The sequence below is a fragment of the Microcebus murinus genome, chromosome 10 (genome assembly GCF_040939455.1).
Source record: "Microcebus murinus isolate Inina chromosome 10, M.murinus_Inina_mat1.0, whole genome shotgun sequence".
Taxonomy (NCBI): Eukaryota; Metazoa; Chordata; class Mammalia; order Primates; family Cheirogaleidae; genus Microcebus; species Microcebus murinus.
The window spans coordinates 71533469-71553426 of record NC_134113.1 but is presented as its reverse complement, the minus strand read 5'-3'; the positions used below and the strand labels follow the sequence as shown (position 1 = coordinate 71553426).

Genomic DNA, 19958 nt, shown 5'->3' with positions numbered 1-19958 from the left:
GTATTGGACCAACGGCTATCCACACAAATCCCAAAACTACTCATACATAATTCATAATGGTCTAACAGATTTTCTTCAGACTGATCTCTTCTATTGATAATATGTGTAATAAGAAAACAATTTATATTTGAAGTTATGGCCTTCCAGGGTAAACAATCATTTTTTAAGCTTCTTTTTCAACCCATCAGATGTGGCACCAGTCCTCTCATTAAGCAAGCTTTACTGGACAAGAGAAAATGGGGATTGACTGACACCAAAGATCAGAAAACCTTATAAAAGCTAAAGAAACTCGAAGTGGTTGATCTCTGGAGGGTTACGTGGTGACTAGCAGTAGATAACCCCTAAGTACAAGGAGAACTGGTGAGCATGTGTTGTTCCTTCTCAGCCTTGAGGTTAGGCAGATAAAACGGGCATTTACAAATTATAATCTGTATTTGTATTACTTTCATTGCCTGTTTAGAGCCTTAATATTCTTTCCTTGAAAGATTCAGATAGAAGAGATTCATCCATTACTCCATCTTTGTATTTGACTGAGTAACATTTGGGGGCTAAGTTTGGCTCCCGTGTAATAATTTCATAGTCCACTTAAGTATACTACTCTATAGAACACATATTGATCTACTCTAAACATATTTTATGTTTGGCTCTCCTGCTAGACATTTTTATTCATTTTTATTCATCTCTGTATTCCCAGGGCCTAACAAAACATAGAAGATAGAAACCACTTGATAGAAATTTTTCTGGAGTTAATGAATGAAATATAATTGCTTTAGCTCAGTAAAAAGGTTGTACAAGGAGACTTTTCTATTCTCAACTTAAAAGAGATTTTAAGTGTCAACCTGGCAGAACCATTATTAATTAAATACTGAGATATTCCCCTTTGCTGTCCACATATATTGACTTTTAAAATTATAGGGAATGTATGGATAACATAGCTCAAGGATTAACAATGTTAAACATACCATATGCTCAACACATATCTAGTGTTTAACTAGCAAGGGGTTTAATCTAGAAATACGCCCAATGCCTTTGCTTTAATAACTTCGATTTCTTTAATGACTGCATATGACCTTGTCATTCCCTTGTCCCCTCCTAAATAACAGCGAAGCTGCTCAGACATGCTATGCAGGCTACAGCTCATTTTCTAACACTATATTGACACAACTAACATGGCTATTTTCCCATTTTTATTAGGAGAGATTCGGGAGGAGGTTGGTAGGAAGGCAAAACATAAAAGCAGAAGCTTAGGAAACAATGAATTTGTACCTATATTGAATTTTTTAAAAAATAAGAAATTGTTTTCTAAGCAAGAATTTAAAAGTCTCTCAAAACAGATTTAAAAGACCATGTGACTTGAAGAAAAATAATATCATTTAATCTAAGAAACAAGTCTGCTCAATAACTTTAAATGTTCTGACACATATTGGTACTCAGTCAACCTTTAGCAATTATCTTTTGCAAAATCCATATTTTTAAAGCATAAATTTACTTATTCCAGAGGAAAATAATGGTAAAATAAAATGCCTCTTACCTCATATACATTGAACTGTGACTGCCCTCTAGACAGCTCCCTATAGCTTGTTGTAAATTCTCCAATAAAATCATGACTAAAACGAAGAGAAAAAAGTATATAGTATTAGCTCACATATATTTGCCAATTATATTTTAAAGCTTTTTAGAAAGGTATAGTTTAATCATTATGAAAGAAATGCTTTATATTATTATGAACATACTTATATTTTAAAGGGCTAATACCTAACTGAATTGTTCTTTAATCCAAAATCATGTATACTCAATGATTACATTTTATTAATATTCAAATATTTAATTTCTCATCAATATTAACATTTCAAACAAGCATATTAGTTTTAATAATTCATGTCTCAAAAAACATTACATTGTCTATCTATCCAAATGATTAATTATTTATTAGTATGAAAATGGGAGACACTCGAAATGTATTATTATCCATATCTATAATCACAAATATAATATACAAAAATGTTCAAATTTTCTTATGGCCAAAATATAATAGGATGCTATTTTTAAAGGGGTATGACATGTTCACAAGGAAAATAGTCACCAAACCTTTTGTTTTCAATAATAATAGTTAAAAAGTATTTTGTTAAAACCAACAACATGCTAATTCTTAATTACTTCACCTTAAAGCAATCATCACTGCCTTCTCATTGTAGGTGGGGGGGGGTAGGGATTGAGTCAATCAATATGTATCAGTTCTCACTAATCAATGTGATTACTTAGGTTGACCTATACAACTACAAAAAGCATTTTTTTTTTTTTTTTTTTGAGACAGAGTCTCACTTTGTTGTCCAGGCTAGAGTGAGTGCCGTGGCGTCAGCCTAGCTCACAGCAACCTCAAACTCCTGGGCTCGAGTGATCCTTCTGCCTCAGCCTCCCGAGTAGCTGGGACTACAGGCATGCGCCACTATGCCCGGCTAATTTTTTTTATATATATATATCAGTTGGCCAATTAATTTCTTTCTGTTTATAGTAGAGACGGGGTCTCGCTCTTGCTCAGGCTGGTTTTGAACTCCTGACCTTGAGCAATCCGCCCGCCTCGGCCTCCCAAGAGCTAGGATTACAGGCGTGAGCCACAGCGCCTGGCCTACAAAAAGCATTTTTTTAAAAATTCGGCAATTTAGAGCAGACTTATATTCTACTCCTCTGAGTTAATTTAATGGCAAACACTAAGTTGAACACACACTGCTAAGAAGTGCAAGAATGCTAGTATTTAGTGCAATGGTGAAACATATGTGTTAGAGGAAGAAGATATAGATTGTAGGAGCTAAAGTAGTATCATAAACATAAAGGATGTCAGATATAGCTATTTGTATCACATAATTTAGGCTTGGTCCATTCATTTTGCAAATGTAAGCTGTTCATTATCACAAAAATGGGTATTTCTCCAAACCCCCATCTAGTTTAATGTTTAGCTGTGAATACCTAAAATCCATGAATTTTCCATGGACCTGGTTACCAGTAACAAGCAACAAACAAGTTGAGCTTAACTAGCCAAAATACTGATTTCTAAAGATGGGATTTGCATGAGAAAAAAATGCTAGCTTCCTTTAACTTAAGTAGAGTTTTTGCAGTAAGAAATGTTTTTAAAAACTTACCTGAGGTATATTTCATTTAGATATTCAGTCTCCCAGGTCTCCCTTATTAAAAAATCTTGTACGTACATCACCATATTTTATATGGGATATTACTCTTTATACTAGTATCACTTTGACCACTTATAGATTTAACTTTCAGAAGTAGATTTACATCCATGAATATGGAAAAAGCAGAGAAGATTGTCGATTGTGATATATTCATATTTATGAACCCAAAACCCTCAATCTCACTCTTTCAAGTTATACAGGGAAAGTTATGAAATCTGGTGACATTGGTTTAATCAGAACAAATGAAATAATTCTCTTTGACCTTTAGAAGTACAAGCTCATACGCCTGATATTTCTTACTATTCTGTTTGGAATCCACACTCCTCCACTGCTATTCAAGTTTCACATATCTTAGGTAATAATCACTGAGATAAAAGGTTCTATTAGAGAACTTCAAACACAATACTTTGATGTTGAAAGGTGTGGACAAGGCTTTTAGAACCAGAGCTCACTACATCAGTGGTGGGAACCTAACAGAGTGGCCTTAAAAAAAATGCCTGGATCATTTAAGCTCTGATGGTCGTTTTCTGATTGTGCTCATCTTACCCCTGCTTGGTTAATTGTCTAAATCTAATGTTCAGTTCTTAATTGTTAATACTAAATTCCTACCACATAATGCTTATCAAAAACTTGGTAGAGAGAAGTGATATTCACCAGTCTCAAGTAAATCCAACGGCTTAATCAAATCTCAAGGACATGTTCTACATCCATCTGGATAAAGCCAGTCTGAGGAGTGGCAAATCTGGACCCCGCTGAAATGGTTGGATTTATCAAACTACATACTGACATGCCCATCCTGAAGTCATGGGGTAACTTTCTAAGTAGCAGTTCTTTGATATTTGTTCTGCTTTGTTCTTGTTAAATATGTTACTCTCTACAGAACTGAGTAATGAACAACAGGTCTAGAATATTCTCTTTGGTATCAATATAAGGAATATGTGTTTCTGTGCTGCTGACTTGGACTTCCTGTTCTGAAATGACTCTGCTTATCATGAAAGGGAGAGAGCTTTCTTTCTCCTCTGCATTATTTGTTAGAGAGCTTACAGCCAAATGTGTGTGGCCCATCTCTAGAAAGATAATGTCTTCGTGATGTGCTGTCCTTGGCAGACTTCTCACCCTTATTATTCCTATGCTTCAATTTCTTCACACTGTTTAGTTTATTGTCTTACATGCATCCCTACAAGCTGCCTTGGATCCTTTTCAGAATAAGATAGGGCATAAATAAATGAAATGATGAATAAAATACTTGCTCCCTTCCCATTCTAAATCTTGTTCAAATGATTACTTTGAATAAAACACTGAATTTGCATGCGCTATAAATGCAATGCTATCCATGTTGTAGAGAAGAGAGTGTATTGAGTCACAAATTGCATTGTGGCCTCCAAGGCAACAATTGTGTGAGACAAAGAAAACTACATGATTATATTCATTCAGCATCCAGAGAAACAGATGATCCAGAAATGAGGATTCACCAAAAGTCATAAACATAAGGCAGTAAGTAGAGATAACAATAAAATAGCCAACCCTAGATAGAAAATGCTTTGTTACAAGAATAAATCTTAAGAATCTGGGTAGATAGTAGATAGATTCTCAGGTCAATTTTGTTATAGATCTCTTTGAGTATATGGATATTTTTATAATTTCCAACCTTTATAACCTGTCAAAATTCAAATATTATATATTAAATCAGAGATAAGTACTGTAAAGGGAATATTAAAGGTAGCTTTCACTGATTTATTCTTATAATTATCTTTTTCCCTAACATCAACTATTCTAGATTCTAAGATTAAAAGAAAATTTAATTTGCTTTAATATTTTATCTGTTCATGATGTTCAATACTGTAATAGTGAAATGATTCTCACTATGTAGAGAAATATCATGGAAAAAACTTTGATAATAAATCACATCCAATGATTTCCTTGTGATTCAATAATACTGTTGAGAGTTTTGCTATTTCCTGTTAATTTAATTGTAACTAAAATAATTATTCTATGTTCTAAATCCCAAGCTTTCTGACTGCATTCACAAAATGAAGTTTACTTCAGTGTCATTTATCTTCTTTGCGTCTGTTTATACTCATAATTTTTCTCCATACTTTTCATAATGTATATGTGTTATTTAAAGTCTGAGGGTATAAATTCAAGGGATATTTACAGCAAATTGATTACTACTATAGCTAGCAATTTGGCTCTAAAAAAAAAAACCTTGTTTGAGTAAAATGATTAAATGGTTGAATAAAATCTGTATATGACAATCATTTCTATGTTCCATTAATAGTGGAAAAATGTTATTATGCATAGTCACATTTATACTTGAAATGTATACATGGCCTATACATGTAGGACAGTCCCTATATACAAACTTGTCCATCCTCCCCTACTTCTGGCATATTCCTTCCCTGTATCACTCATCTATTTCTTTACAACTTGGCTATTACATCCTCCATGAAGCCTTTCCTGCTTCATGACCTTGTTTGCTCTCAAGAAAAGATCAAACAGTAGCTCTCTATCCTCACAGTTCCTACACTGTATTAAACCTGCCTACTTATATATTTCCTCTCTTCACCTATATCATACTTTAAGGTAAGAAAAATGGTAAATTCAGCTCAGTATTCCCAGCATTTACCTCAGTACCATGGGCATGGCCCAATGTTGCAAATATACTTAGGTTAGTATCATAGTCATACTGTGATCTTACCTTGCCAGTAATATTAACAACTTTGCTTCACATCAATTATATTCAGCCCAAAAGAATGGCAACAGTGCCAATCATAGTAACCCTGTCTCCTTAAAACAACTCTGAGAGCCATGCAGACAACCGTTACCTTCCCATAGAAATGCACCCACATAATCACAACAAAAGCATAGAAAAAAGAGAAACAGAATATTGCCTTTTGTTGGCACTTTCAATGATTTTCCCGAAGGCTAACCTGCCTTGGGCACAATAGATGATGCTTATTTTCCTGTCATTTAACCCGTTTTGCACATAATATGGACAAATGGCAAATACATATTGAATCTATCTCATCCCTTTCTCTACCACCATGTGGTCTTGAGTTCATCAGGCAACCTCAGTCAGGGTCCTTATGTTTTCACCTAAAAACTGGAAGTAATGCCTACTTTCTATGTCAAAAATAAGCCCAGAAAATTCATTTGATTCTTTCTGCAAAAGATGTTTAATTTCTTTAAAAAAGATACTAGGATATAATCTAATTATTAAGAATATGATTACAGACACTTATACATATAGTCAATAAAGAAGCTTTAATCAAAATAGCTTGTAAAGATGTAATAGGCTTATGAATTGATGTATGCAGTACTGTGGTATTTTGGAGTTACACACACGTGACTTGTTCCTTCTGGTGTAAGAATGTTTAATTCATGAGGCACACCTCTCCTCTGGAATACACCAGAGTGTGATATGTTTCAGGTCTGTATTAAAGGATAGCTCAAATGAGGATCTGTAAACAAATTTTGCATGAAAAACAATTTCCTCTAATTTGGATGCTGAAAAGATTTTAAAACAAAAATTGGCATGATCTTCCTTATGGGAATAACGGCCTCATTTTTATTGTCTTCCATTTGTACTTTAATGTAGTGATTTCTCATGTTTCCCTATCTTGCCAAATCTGTTCCAGTCTTAGCAAGCATAGCAAGATTTTTGACAGCAAGAGTTTAACAATGGAAGAGTTTGAAAAGGTAGACCTTTTAAATTGAAGCGACCCTAATTAAATACATAGGTTAACATAGGTTAAATACATAGGTTGCAGACATTTTTACTGCTTAAACCTGTAGTTGTGGGAGGAGAGCAGTGGGTTTTTCCAGAGGTGACTGGAATCAAGCCACTAATTCCATGTTTACAAGTAAGATACACCCACCATGTGACTTGTAGCTTCTCACTACCACCACAAAAAGTCATCTTCATAGGTCCAGAAAACAATGTATCAGCTGTACCTGATTTTGCTAGTTTTCTTTGCTTTTCTTCTGGTCATAAGCATTTGACTTTGACACATTTTGAAACATCTAAGAATGATTTTTTTTTACAAGATAATATCAAATTTCACTGATTGTTAAAGAAGGCAGCTAAAATGTCAATAACATCAAGTATTTTTTTTTCCTTATAACTTCCTCAAATCCTAATGGAGAAACTAGTTTCTTAAACAGTTTAGAAATATGACCTTTCAGTATTCCTATATTATGCTGGTCTGTGTCTAAATATGCAGAACTAGCATGATTCTGAACACAGATTATAAGCACATTCTGACAAAAGTACACGTTTTCTTCATAAAGTCTTGGTTTATGTTTTACTAGTGGAAATTGTATATAAGAAATATATGACTGTATTCAATGTAGAACTGATAATTTGTCTCCAGCTTTGTTGACATTTTAAATAATTTCCAGAGGTTTACATTTCCTTTGATCCCAGGTAGATTACAATAATACTTCTGGGCTTCCAAGAGGCAAATAGACAGATACAATCACTCTCATATGTTAAGAGTTCAGCAGGAGAAATAGGCTAATTTTATCAGACTTACCCACCCCTGTTTCTTAATCTATTTCTTATACAGATAGAAATTTTAAAAGCTACATATATCTTTTCATATATATATATAATAAATCCTATTGTCCTTTTGGGTTTAGAGATATATGTATCATTATATATAATAAAACATAATATAATAGCTACATAATAAATTTTAGTATGTTTATATTTCACCTATTATGATTATTGAATAATTTGTTTATTTATTTGATTTTCACTTATTTATCATATTCACACAAAGCCTTGGACAAATCACATTTTCTAAGATGAAGATAATATTTTAATGTGATTTACATTGGTATAGAAATGATATATGCCATAGTTAAGGAGATATTATACATGATGAATCATCACATTTAAATGAAATTCAAAATTGTATGACTACTGAAATATTCCAAATTTTTTTAAAAAGACAATGTACAGACATATTTTAATGTGTATTTATAATGTTAGATTATTTAAATTGCATGTGTATCTATTAGACATAATTTAAACTCCACATAAAGCCTAACTTTATTAATATAAAATTAGCCTTATTTCTTTTTCTAGCACTTCCAATAAACTTATTGCACTAGAATACTGTTGAGTAAAAGCCATCCATTCAAATTAAAATTTGCCTAATCAAATAAAAAATATATCATATTTAAGATAAAAAATTCTTGACATAAAATAACTTTTACCTAGCAATAGTGTCACAAAAGTAACTTAATTCAATAAAAGGTATAATGTGGTTTCTTTAACCAGCTACAACATCTGGATACTTGTCTAGGATTACATAAATTAGAAATTTTACTGAGATAATATATAAAGTTGGAACCTTTTCCAATTTCATGAATTTTTAAATATTTATGTTATTCATGTTACATACTTTTTCTCTATGTGATTGAATTCTAGTTTTCAGCTTGAACATTAATCTCTAGAAATGAAAGTATGTGATTCAGCACTCTGTTTTAAAAGTTTAAACTATAAGCCAATGAGTTGAATTTTTTCATACTAATAATAATTAATAATTATAATTACTATTAGAATAAGTAAAACAAAATAATAGAAACAGCATTAGTATAAAATAACAAATTCAATGATGACCAAAGGACTACTAAATTCTATTCTTGTACCTTTTTCTTTCTATGGCATTGTTCTATGGCTAAATATATGTTATTTGAGGTGATCATTTCTTACATATTAGTAATAGATACCTTTATTCAAGAATAAAAAAAAAATATATATATATATATATATACACACTTCAGTCATAAGAAGGGAAATTAAATTCAGGGCTTAAAAATTTTTACTTTAGCTTTGTATCATATGCTTTTATAGCTTGCTCATTTACATACTGGAATGATTCTGGGCTAGTGCTAAACACAGATTAGTGCTTATTTATTTTTTACTTTTTTCACTCAAATTTGCCTCAGTTCATTAGGTAAAGTTCAACCTATTTGGATTTGATATTATATTGCTAACTTTGTTTTTTCTCCGTCAGCCATTTGCTTCTATTGTATGGCATAAAGAGATAATAATATCATCTTGATTTGTCTTGCTTTTTCACAGTGATTAAGCCCGGAACACAGGTAATCCATAAATTCTTGAACCAAGGTTCATGTTTTGATAAGAAAGCACAAAACAGAAAGAAAAAAAAAAAAAACCTGGCAGGAGTAACATATACTCTCTCTCTCTCTCTCTTTCTCTCTCTCTCTCTCTCTCATACACACACACACACACACACACACACACACACACACACACACACACACACATTTATACAAAAACCCCAGCCTGAAATAGCAAAAGTTGGCAAGTTGCACGCTACAGTCCACTGCTACCCAAGGGTAGGGTCTTTTCAATGGCGAACAGTCCCTTCTTTGCCTCTGGTGTATCCTCTCCACTCTGTATTTCGGGACACCACTTCCCACTGCCGTGCCAGAGTTGCCAACAGACATCATAAGTGTTCTAGCTCCCTCGCCATCCTTGCTTGTGGAGCCGGCTACCAGTTTCCATGCTCTCTCTGGCCACCGGTCTCCATACTGTCCATTATCTTCCTGACAGACTGAGGGACTCCAAAAAGGACAACAGGGATCAACTGCAAAGGGTAAGTCACAAAGAGGAGGAGATTAAAGTAAATTTGCTATTGAAATTCTTTCAAACCTATGGGGGAAAATGCATTTTGGAGAGCACCCTGTGATCAGTGTCAAAAGTTTTAGATTTAGTAGACTTGCAAGCCAAAAAAAGGTACCTCTACCCAATACAAAGTTATGTGAATTGTTGCTGTTATTGTTTTCAATCAGAATGTAGAGATAATTTAGATAATTCAAGTCTCCAAAACAGTTATCCCAGCTCCCACCAAATTGCCTAGAATATTTACCACAAATAAATCAAATAGTTCACAAATTTTAATTTTATTTTGCGTGTGTAGACAAGGCATCGTTAGTCAAAAATGTATGTTATAAATTTTTAAATAACCATCCCACTTTAAGGGAATTTCAAATTGAGAGCAAATTTAGAATAATCCTGGACATAAATCTCATTTGGCAGCTCAGACCTTTCAGATTTGAAAGAATTTTCAGCCAGTAGGGGCTTGTGTACATATTTCTATATTAACATAAAAATAATAACTACTTATCACCAGTCAGTATTTATTAACTTTGATTTGAATTCCTGTATCATTTTCTTTTTATGTATCAAAACTTAAAATTGCTTTCTTAAACTGCTTACGGGGAAACAAACTTCTTAGATATTTTGAGAGGCTTAAATAATTCCTTATGTGTTTTTTGAACTGTTAATTTTATGAAAATAGTTTTGATAATATAAATATTCTCAAAGTATTAAAATATGAAAATTGAATAGTTCACCTTATAAAATAATTTTTGTTGGAAGTTTTAATAAATTATGTATATATATTTTAACCAAATGAAACTCCATGAAACTATGAAGCAAAATTTCAGAATTACTGAATTCCCCAGAAACATTAAATCTATTAAAAATGCTGAGTGAGCTAGTGTTCAGATTGCTTAGATGGTATAATAACTATATGTGGAAACTCTTTCTGTTAAATAATATGCATAGTAGGAAACACGTCTTTAAGACACATTATAAAAATCTTTGAATTTTCTAGTGAAAATGAAAGAAATATCCATGCAATCCAATAAAAATAACGTCTGGATATTGGTTCTACCTTGGGGTTCTACTGTCATTAGGCTTTCTAGTAAATTTTTTAACTCTTCAAAACTACAAAATATATTTTCCTATTAATTTCAAAAAAAGTTGAAATGATTAATTAGGGAATATCAAAAATTTGCTTTGGGTCCTTTGAGGAAAAGTATTTTCATAAAAATAACCTAATTTCAATGTCTTAAAATTAATTTTAGAGATTAAATCTAAAATTTATAATATATGTATTCTAATGGCTTGATTCATTTAGACTATGCCTTAATATATTCAGAGTTAGCTGTGCTCTAAAGTAGATACAGTAGATATGGTAGACTCTTTTTATATATGTAATATCTTATTCTATACCTTTAGGAAAAATAATAGTAAGGAAATGTTTAGATAATAATGACTTCAAAAAGGCATTGTGATGTCTGAAGACTTAACTATAAATACATTTTTCTATAGATCTAAATAAAAATTCCACTTGTGAATTCACTTTCAAAAACATAAGCCATAGGAAAAATGGCACATCAGAAATTTCTTCCCTTGTTTGTTATATCTATTTTGTTCTGTCTATGTAAACACAAATGTGACTCCAAAACTATAGCTTAACAAGTTTACATCTCTATCCTAGAGTTATAATCATAGAATAATATTAGCAAAACCGGCAACAAAGGTAGTACAACCTATGAATACTCATTTCTTCATGTTTATAATATTTATTTCAAGTATACATCAATATGGAAATTTAAAATATTTGGTTTCTGAAAGAAAAAGTTGTCTGAATAATTCTGCAGTACTATGTAGCACAGCATATAAAATGGTAACTACTATATACCATTTATATTTAACTAAATATATAATTTACCTGAAAGTCCAAAACCATATATTATTTTGACAATCTTAAGGAACATTGTATCATAAATATTAATCATAGAAGAATTATGATACTAAAAAAACCTCAACTTCCATTAAGACCTAATTTACTAGTCAGAAAGCAGTTCCTGAATAGTTCCTCCACTAGAAATTTAATGCCGAATATTATTTTCAATCCATTTAAATATATACACGGAATAAATAAGAAAAATGGAAGAGAACGGCTTACTCAATCAGATATTCTTTGATGATATCTAATCCAGTGAAATGCCAAAGATGTAGATTTTACGGTTTGTTAGCTTTATATTAAAATGCTCTAATTTTTGGTAGGATTAATCTTAACGTAGACTATTATCAGGTTTCACTTGTAATATAGACATTATTCAAAATATTTTGAAATATCTTATGCCGCCCAAAAGTTATGGCTTCCATTTGTAATGATGTGGAAAATTGAGGCAGTTACTCAGATCATTCAAATATATAATTACTTGTATATTTCAAATAAAACTATTTTAAGGCTTTATTTTCCCTCTTAAACTTTCATATGTTGTCATAAATTAAAAATTATGAGTATCCAAAGCTATGCACACAAGCAGGCTGGAACTAAGAACATCACAGCTGAACTCCAGAATTGAAATTTTAAAAACAGAGTAGGAATTCTTGAGGGAGGAGAGCAGAAAATCAAACTTCAGGACATAAAATATTATTTGGGGAATTCAATTCTTACTCATACTAGAAAGGACTGTGTCAGTCATACAGTCAAACATTAAAAAATAAATAAATAAAACCAGCACTGAAATATATTTGAATATGTATCAAAGCTGAACTTTCATTGGTAGTGACAATATTCTATGTGTCTTAGTTTGTGCCCAGATGAACAATTATAAAATTTTCCTTCCCAAGCATGATTTGATTACAACATGAAGAAAGGGCTAAAACATGCTTTTGTTTTGTTTTAATTCTTTCAGGTTGTATCTACTACAGTCAGCATCAAATGCTAAAGGTTAAGAATTCATATTTCAAAGAAAAGACTATGGACTTTTGAATGTCATGGTTCTGTTTTTCTTCATTAAAAAGCAAAGTATGATGAGAGGTAAATGTGGTGCTTAGGATAATTATGACAAAGTAGAATAAGTAGCAATTTGGTTTGAAAGCCAATAACTAAACCATGTAAAATGGACAAGTCATTTCTACATTCTAAGCCTTAATTTTCTTATCTCTAAAAGGAAAAGAAGAATAATAATATTCTCTATTGAGATTTTTTTGAGACTTTAGAAGAAAAAATGTAAAATTGTTTAGAATATCAAATTAAATTTAATACTCTTATAAAGAATGATCATGAAATTGGATTAATAAACTATTTTGTAAGATCAATCTATGTAACAAAAAGACCACACCACAATAGTATAAGTCCCATTCATATTCTCTCTCTCCCTCTCTCCAATACAATATTAAACTTATTAGAAAGTAAAGGTACTTGGCAAGTTCATGTTTGCACTGAGCTTTTTCGCTTAATACATTTTAACGAACTGTATTTTGTCCAAGACGACTGGTGCTATGCCTGTTTTATGTATATTTGGAACACTGAAAGGTGATTAGCAAACATGACAGAGCTACATAATGAACATGTTGATAACACAAAATCTCAACTTGTCATGATGTTTTAGAATCACAGAGAAAGTAGTGGGTGATCACTGCATACCAATAATCATCCTACTGCAAAAAGGACAAGTATCACCACCATCAGAGCTCTTCATCACTCACATCCAGAAGTTTCATTTAAGTTGTAAGACCTTCATGTCAGCAGGACAGGAGTTTCTCACTAATTTTCATTGAGCAAGCGCATATACGTCTATTGTTTCAAATAAATCTTATAAGTACAAGATTCCCCAACTCATACCTTTAATTTATACTTGAGCTTCTCTTTAGCTCCCTAGACTCATATAGCCTGATACACACATTCTCACTGTGCTATATAATTTTAAAAAGAGGAATTGGATGTGTGAAAGAGAAAAAGAGGTATAGTGATTGGTAAGGCAATCTTGGGAGACATAAAGAGAACAGGGGAAATACATCCAGGCCTTTTGTGTGTTAGGAAGTGTGAGCTGACTCTTACATAAAAAACCACACTAGAATCACACTGGCATTATTTGAAATGTTTTTGTTCCTCTAGCATGAGGTCATCACAAATTCCAGTATTGTCTGGATTGCAAATATCCATTAGGTTTATTTACATGTGGGACTTTCCTCATCAAAACTAAACAAAAGCTAATATTAGAATTTTAAATTCACCAATTCAAAACCCAAGTCCATCATATCCACCCCTGTACCCCAAAACTGATGACAAGCTAGCAACTTTTTAGCCCCCATTTCCATCAATAGTGCACATTTTTCTTTGTCAACTACTTTCAGAATCCTAGAATTGTGTTTCACTTCAGTCTTCAGCTAAAACAATTCAGTTGTTATTACAAACCCATAGACTCCGTCTCTTTTAACACCGGCCCTAGTATCCAGCTTCATTTGATGTGGAGCAATGAAAAGCTCACAAATGTGAAATCTGAAGGCTCCATATCCTGAAGCCATCAACTAGGTAAGCTCAGGCAAGAAACTTAACCTCAATTCATTTATCCACAAAATTGGAAAGATACTAAGTTATGAATGCCCATCAGGATTTTTGCAAGGCTCAACTAAAAAGTATGTGAAAAAGTACTTTGTAAACTGGAAAGTTCTATGCATATTCAAGGTGTAATTTCATTGTCATTCATAGCAATGGTTTTATTATTATTTTTAGTGCTTTCACTACCAACCTAACATAGGTTTTCATTACTATCCTAATGACCTCTGTAACCTTCCAACTAGTCATTGTGCTTCTGTTTCTCTCTGATTCCAATTCATTCTACAGACATTTCCCCCATACTTCTGATTATGCTGAAATGCCCTGGTTCAGGGTCAAAATTTCTCAAAAATTCCAAAGATGGGATTCACCATATAATACCCAGTCTGTTATTAGAGACCATCTGCCATACGATCTTGATCTACTTTTTTTATGTCTGTATTTCTTCATTAATTCCCTCTAATACATTATAACCTACTCAGAACCATGTGGCCAAACAAAAATCCTGCACCCAGTGTGTTCATAATATCCCTTCTTTTTAAATTCCCACTCTCCTTTCAGATAATCACATATCATACTTTATCATGAATGCATCTGGGATACTCCCACCCAGATGTGAACTTATTTTCTGAAAAACAGTATTACATTATAACCCTCTCATGGAACATCCATGCTCACCTAGTATCTTGTTCCTGGGATTCTACCACACACTCTGCAGAAGCATACCCTTCTTCAATCCATGGGCTGGGTGTCAAATATTTTTTAATTCCCTGGCAGTAACTAGTATAGTGACTTGCACTTAATAGATGTTCAAAAAACATTTGTTAAGAAATAGCAGTTTCACTAAGTGAGGTTTTTTATTATCCTATTCCCGAGTGTGCTTCTAACAGTGGTTCTTAACCAAATCTGAGTCAGGCTGACCTGGGAGATTTTTCAAACACTTACAGTTAGAACATATCCTAAGCATACTGCAGTAGTATCTGGAGAGATGATATTTAGAGAAAAGCTCCAGGTAATTCTCATGCACACCTCAAGTAGAGATCATTGCTGTAAATGGCCCACAATGAATATTTCTGGCAGGCAGGGAGATAATTTCAATATATTTTGCTCTTGATTACAGAAAAAGGTTAAGGTTTTCTATTTCATAGGATGGAGATGTCATTTAAGGTCATTATAGAAATACACAAAATATTCTTCAATATAAGAAAAGGAAATACCCTTTTGAATATGCATCAAAAATCTTTTGAGATGCAGATGGTAAAATTACCTAAAGTCACAAATATGTTAATCAATGAAATACTTTATCCAGTAACTTCTTGGTCAAAAAAGATTTCTATGAATAGGGAAAACAGGTCAGGCTTTCGCTTTTTTTCTGTGGAAAATTTAATACATTTCTCATGCATGTTATAATATAAATAAGCTACATTTTTTAAGACTAATTTTTTTTACAAATTTACAAACTGTAAGATAGTCAAAGGACACTATAAGATGCTAACAAAAATGACAAAAATAAACAGTGTTGAAGTGCTTCAGAGTCAAATGAATATCTTGTTGACACAAAGGTCAGTTTTTTTTTTTTTTTAATCAGGAGACTGTTCCTTGGCTGAAAGCATCTTTACAAAAGAAATTATTCTTGGCCGGGTGCAGTAATCCTAGCACTTTGGGACACTGAGGTGGAAGGATCGTTTAAGGCCAGCAGTTTGAGATGAGCTTGGGCAATAACGAGACCCCATCTCTACAAAAAAATTTTAAAAATTAGCCAGGTGTGCCAGTGCATGCTTGTGGTCTCAGTACTCAGGAGGCTGAGGTGGCAGGATCACATGAGCCCAGGAGTTTGAAGTTGTAGTGAGCTATGATGATGCCACTACACTCTCTAGCCTAGGTAAAAAAGACCCTGTCTCAAAAAAAAAAAAAAAAAAAAAAAAAGGAAGAAATCATTCTTGAGTGTTTTAAATATAACAGAAACAGAAAGATTTTCTTCTTAAGGACAAAAACAAATATCCCATGGAAATGCTAACAGGAACATGAATCAAAATCATCAGCAGTAAAACAGGTATTAGCTTAATTTTTAGAGAGAATAAAGTACAATTAAAAGTTTCTTCTTTGTTACTGCTCAATTTTAATACAGGATCTAGACTATGATTTATGGAAAACAGAGACTGATGTGGAATCAACCCGAGTGCCCATCAATTTATAAGTGGATTAACAAAATGTGGTATATGCATACCATGGAGTACAACTCAGCCACAAAAAAAGGACGAATTAATGCCTTTTGCAAAAATTTGGATGGAACTGGAGACCATTATCCTAAGTGAAGTATCCCAAGAACAGAAGCAAACTCCTCACGTACTTACTATTGAACTGGAAGTAACCAATGAGCACATATGTGCACAGAGGAATGTAAAACTCAGTGGAAATCAAGCAGGGCTGGGGGAAGGGAAGGGGCAAAAACTTATCTAGCAGGTACAATGAACACTATCTGGGTGATGGGCAAACTTACGGCTGTGACTCAAACATTACAAAAGTGATCCATGTAACCACAAACATTTGTACCACCTTACTACTTTGAAATAAAAAATGAATAAATAAAGTAAAAAGTATGAATTGGATTATAAATTGAGTTCTCAACCTGAGTTACTGTAGAATGTTGGATGAGAGAGCTAGAAATTTTAATCCTATATCATGTCTGCAGGTCAAACTAAAAACTAACATTTTCAGATAACTTGAGTTCTTTTACTGAGACAGAGTTAACCTTAACTCAGTGGCACTGGAGATTTTAAAAAATGATTTATTTTAGAAAGCTGAACTTATAACCCAAATTTTTCCAAAAGACACTTATTAAGCCTCAATTCCACACATCTGCCCTCTTTCTAGAACTTGTTGGAATATTTTGTCCTGTTCTCAACAGTCCTTTCTCTGTAAGTTCTCCTTCTGCCATTTCTATAAGTCAGGCTATCTTTAGTTCTGATTTCTTTTTTCTTTCCTTAGGTTGCATGTAAAAAATGTTTTCTACTCCTATGCTGCTCTACTTACTAGTCTATTTTTTCAGTATCTGTTTACTTTTTTAAATCATTCTTGGTATTTTGTTGTATTCTGATACTATCGCAAAATAAATTTAGCCTAGTAACATAAACATCCATATTTATTCTGTATTTTCACATCATGAAAACTAAAAATAATTACAGAATTAATTTCAGGAAAATCATTCATTCTAGTGACAATGATGACATCATTTCATGATTTCCAACAGAGGCAGGAGTTGGCAATTGACTGAATATGGTAGAACAGAACAAGGGAAGAGTCAATATCACTATGATTTTTCAAGTCTTCAAGTTTAGGATTATAGTAATACCAAAGGTTTACATTCAAAGGGTATAAATCAGCAGAGCCAAAGTAAATATCAAAATACAATGGTGTTTATCTACCACCCATTGATATCTAGTCACTGTTCAGAGTCTCTCAGGGCCTTCCTACTACCCCCGCTTCTGAGGACCTTACCCTGGGGTCTCTAGTCCACCCAATAACCCAGGAAATAAAAAGTTGACCCTGGCAAAGAAAACGGCTTTCAGGACGCTTTGCCCATTGTACAGCTCCCATCTATTATCATGGTCATCTCGCAATAGAATAAAACCTGAGAGAGGAAATAGTGGTAAACTGACAATCCATTCAAGATTGAAAATAATGAAATATGCTCTATCTCCTCTTTGCAAAATAGACAGTTACCTCTAGTGGCCTCTTCCAGACATAGGATTCTAATATGACATTATAGCAGAATTAGAAATTATTTTGCATCCCAGGAGAGGGGGCAGAGCAAGACAGCCAAATAGAAACCTCTAGCAACCATACCCCCCGAACACCAAATTCAACAACTATCCACACAAGCACCTTCAGAAGAACCAAAAATCAGGTGAATGCTCATACTACCTGGTTTTAATATTATATCAAGGAAAGAGGCACTGAGGAGGACAGAAAAGACAATCTTGCACTGCCTGCACCACTGCTTTCCCATCCCCCAGCTGTGCTGCACCAGCTTGCCAAGTGGAGAGAGAATCGGTGTGCCTAGGGGAGGGAGAGTAAGCGGATTGTGGGGCTTTGCGTTGCAACCCAGGGCCACCCTTGCACAGGGGAACACAGAACAGGGCAGAATTCTGCACGTGCCCACTGGGGGAGCATTTTGATCAGCCTGGCCAGAGGGAAATCCTTCATCTCAAAGCTTGAATTGCAGCTAGCTCCACCACCAGCTGACAGAGAGCAGCCTGGGGCTTGGACTGAATTCATAAGGCAGTCAGACCACAAAGACTGAAGCCTTTGGGGAATTCCTGTGACTATGCTGGCTCCAAGCCAGTGGACTTGGGGTGTATGTGATCCAGTGAGACTCCAGCAGTTGCAGCCAAGCCAGTAGCTGTGTCACTCCTCCCCCAACTACAGGCAGCAGGGCTCAGGGAGAGTCTTCTTCCACATGGGGAAAGGAAAGGGTAGAGTTCAGAGGCTTTGTTTGCAACTCGGGTACCAGCTCAGTCACAGTAAAATAAAGTATCAAGCAGAATCTTAGCTCCTGAATTCAGGCCTTAGCTCCTAGATGGCATTTCTGGACCCAACCTGGGCTAAAAGGAAACATGCCACCCTAAAGGGAAGGACCCAGTCCTGGCAGGATTCACCAACTGCTGACTAAAGAGCCCTTGGGCTTTGAATACACATCAGAGGTATCCAGGCAACAGTCACCATGGGCTTTGGGTGAGCCTGGAAGGCTTCATGTGCGATCTGGCACTGGTGGCCAGGAGGGAGTGCCCATGTCACTCCTCCCCCAACTCCTGGATCCCAGCACAGACGGTGAAGGAAGAGAGAGACATTGCCTGGTATTCAGGGGAATTCTCCCATATCTTACCCTAGTCCACCAAGGCAGTAACACCAGGAGTCTGCAAGAGTCATAGCATTACTGGGTTTGGGGCACTCCTGGTGCTAATACAGCTGCAGGAACCAAAGACTTAGACCATAACAATCAATTCCCTTTGAATATCTGGAAAACCTTCTCAAGAAAGAGAGGTTCAAACAAGCCCAGACTTTGAAGATCAAAATAAATACCTAACTCTTCAATGCCTAGACATGGACAAACATATACAAGCATCAAGAACATCCAGGAAGACATGATCTCACCAAATGAACTAAATAATGTACCATTGACCAATCCTGGAGTGATGGAGACAGGTGACCTTTCAGAGAAGGAATCCAAAATAGTTGTTCTGATGGAGTTCAGTGAAATTCAAGACAACACTGAGAAGGAATTCAGAAGCCTCTCGAGAAATTTAACAAAGAGATTGAAATAATAACAACAAAATCAAGCAGAAATTCTAGAACTTAAGCATTCAATTGACAAACTGAGAAATGCATCAGAGTCTTTCAACAGCAGAACTGACCAAGGTGAAGAAAGAATTAGTGAGCTTGAAGACAGTCTATTTGAAAATACACAGCCAGAAGAGAAAAAAAGAAAAAAGAATAAAAAAGAATCAAGTACTCCTAAAAGATCTAGAAAATAGCCTCAAAAGACCAAATATCCAAGTTATTGGCCATAAAGAGAGGTAGAGAGAGAGAGAGA

General features: G+C 34.0%; 1 protein-coding gene across 1 annotated transcript in view; it reads right to left on the bottom strand.

Moving 5' to 3' along the window:
- Positions 1-19958, bottom strand: part of CPNE8 (copine 8) — a 191248-nt gene that overhangs the window by 60621 nt on the left and 110669 nt on the right. Inside the window, exon 11 of the mRNA XM_076007487.1 lies at positions 1532-1607. Within this exon, the coding sequence (XP_075863602.1) occupies positions 1532-1607 (76 nt within the window). The remainder of the gene's footprint in view (positions 1-1531; positions 1608-19958) is intronic.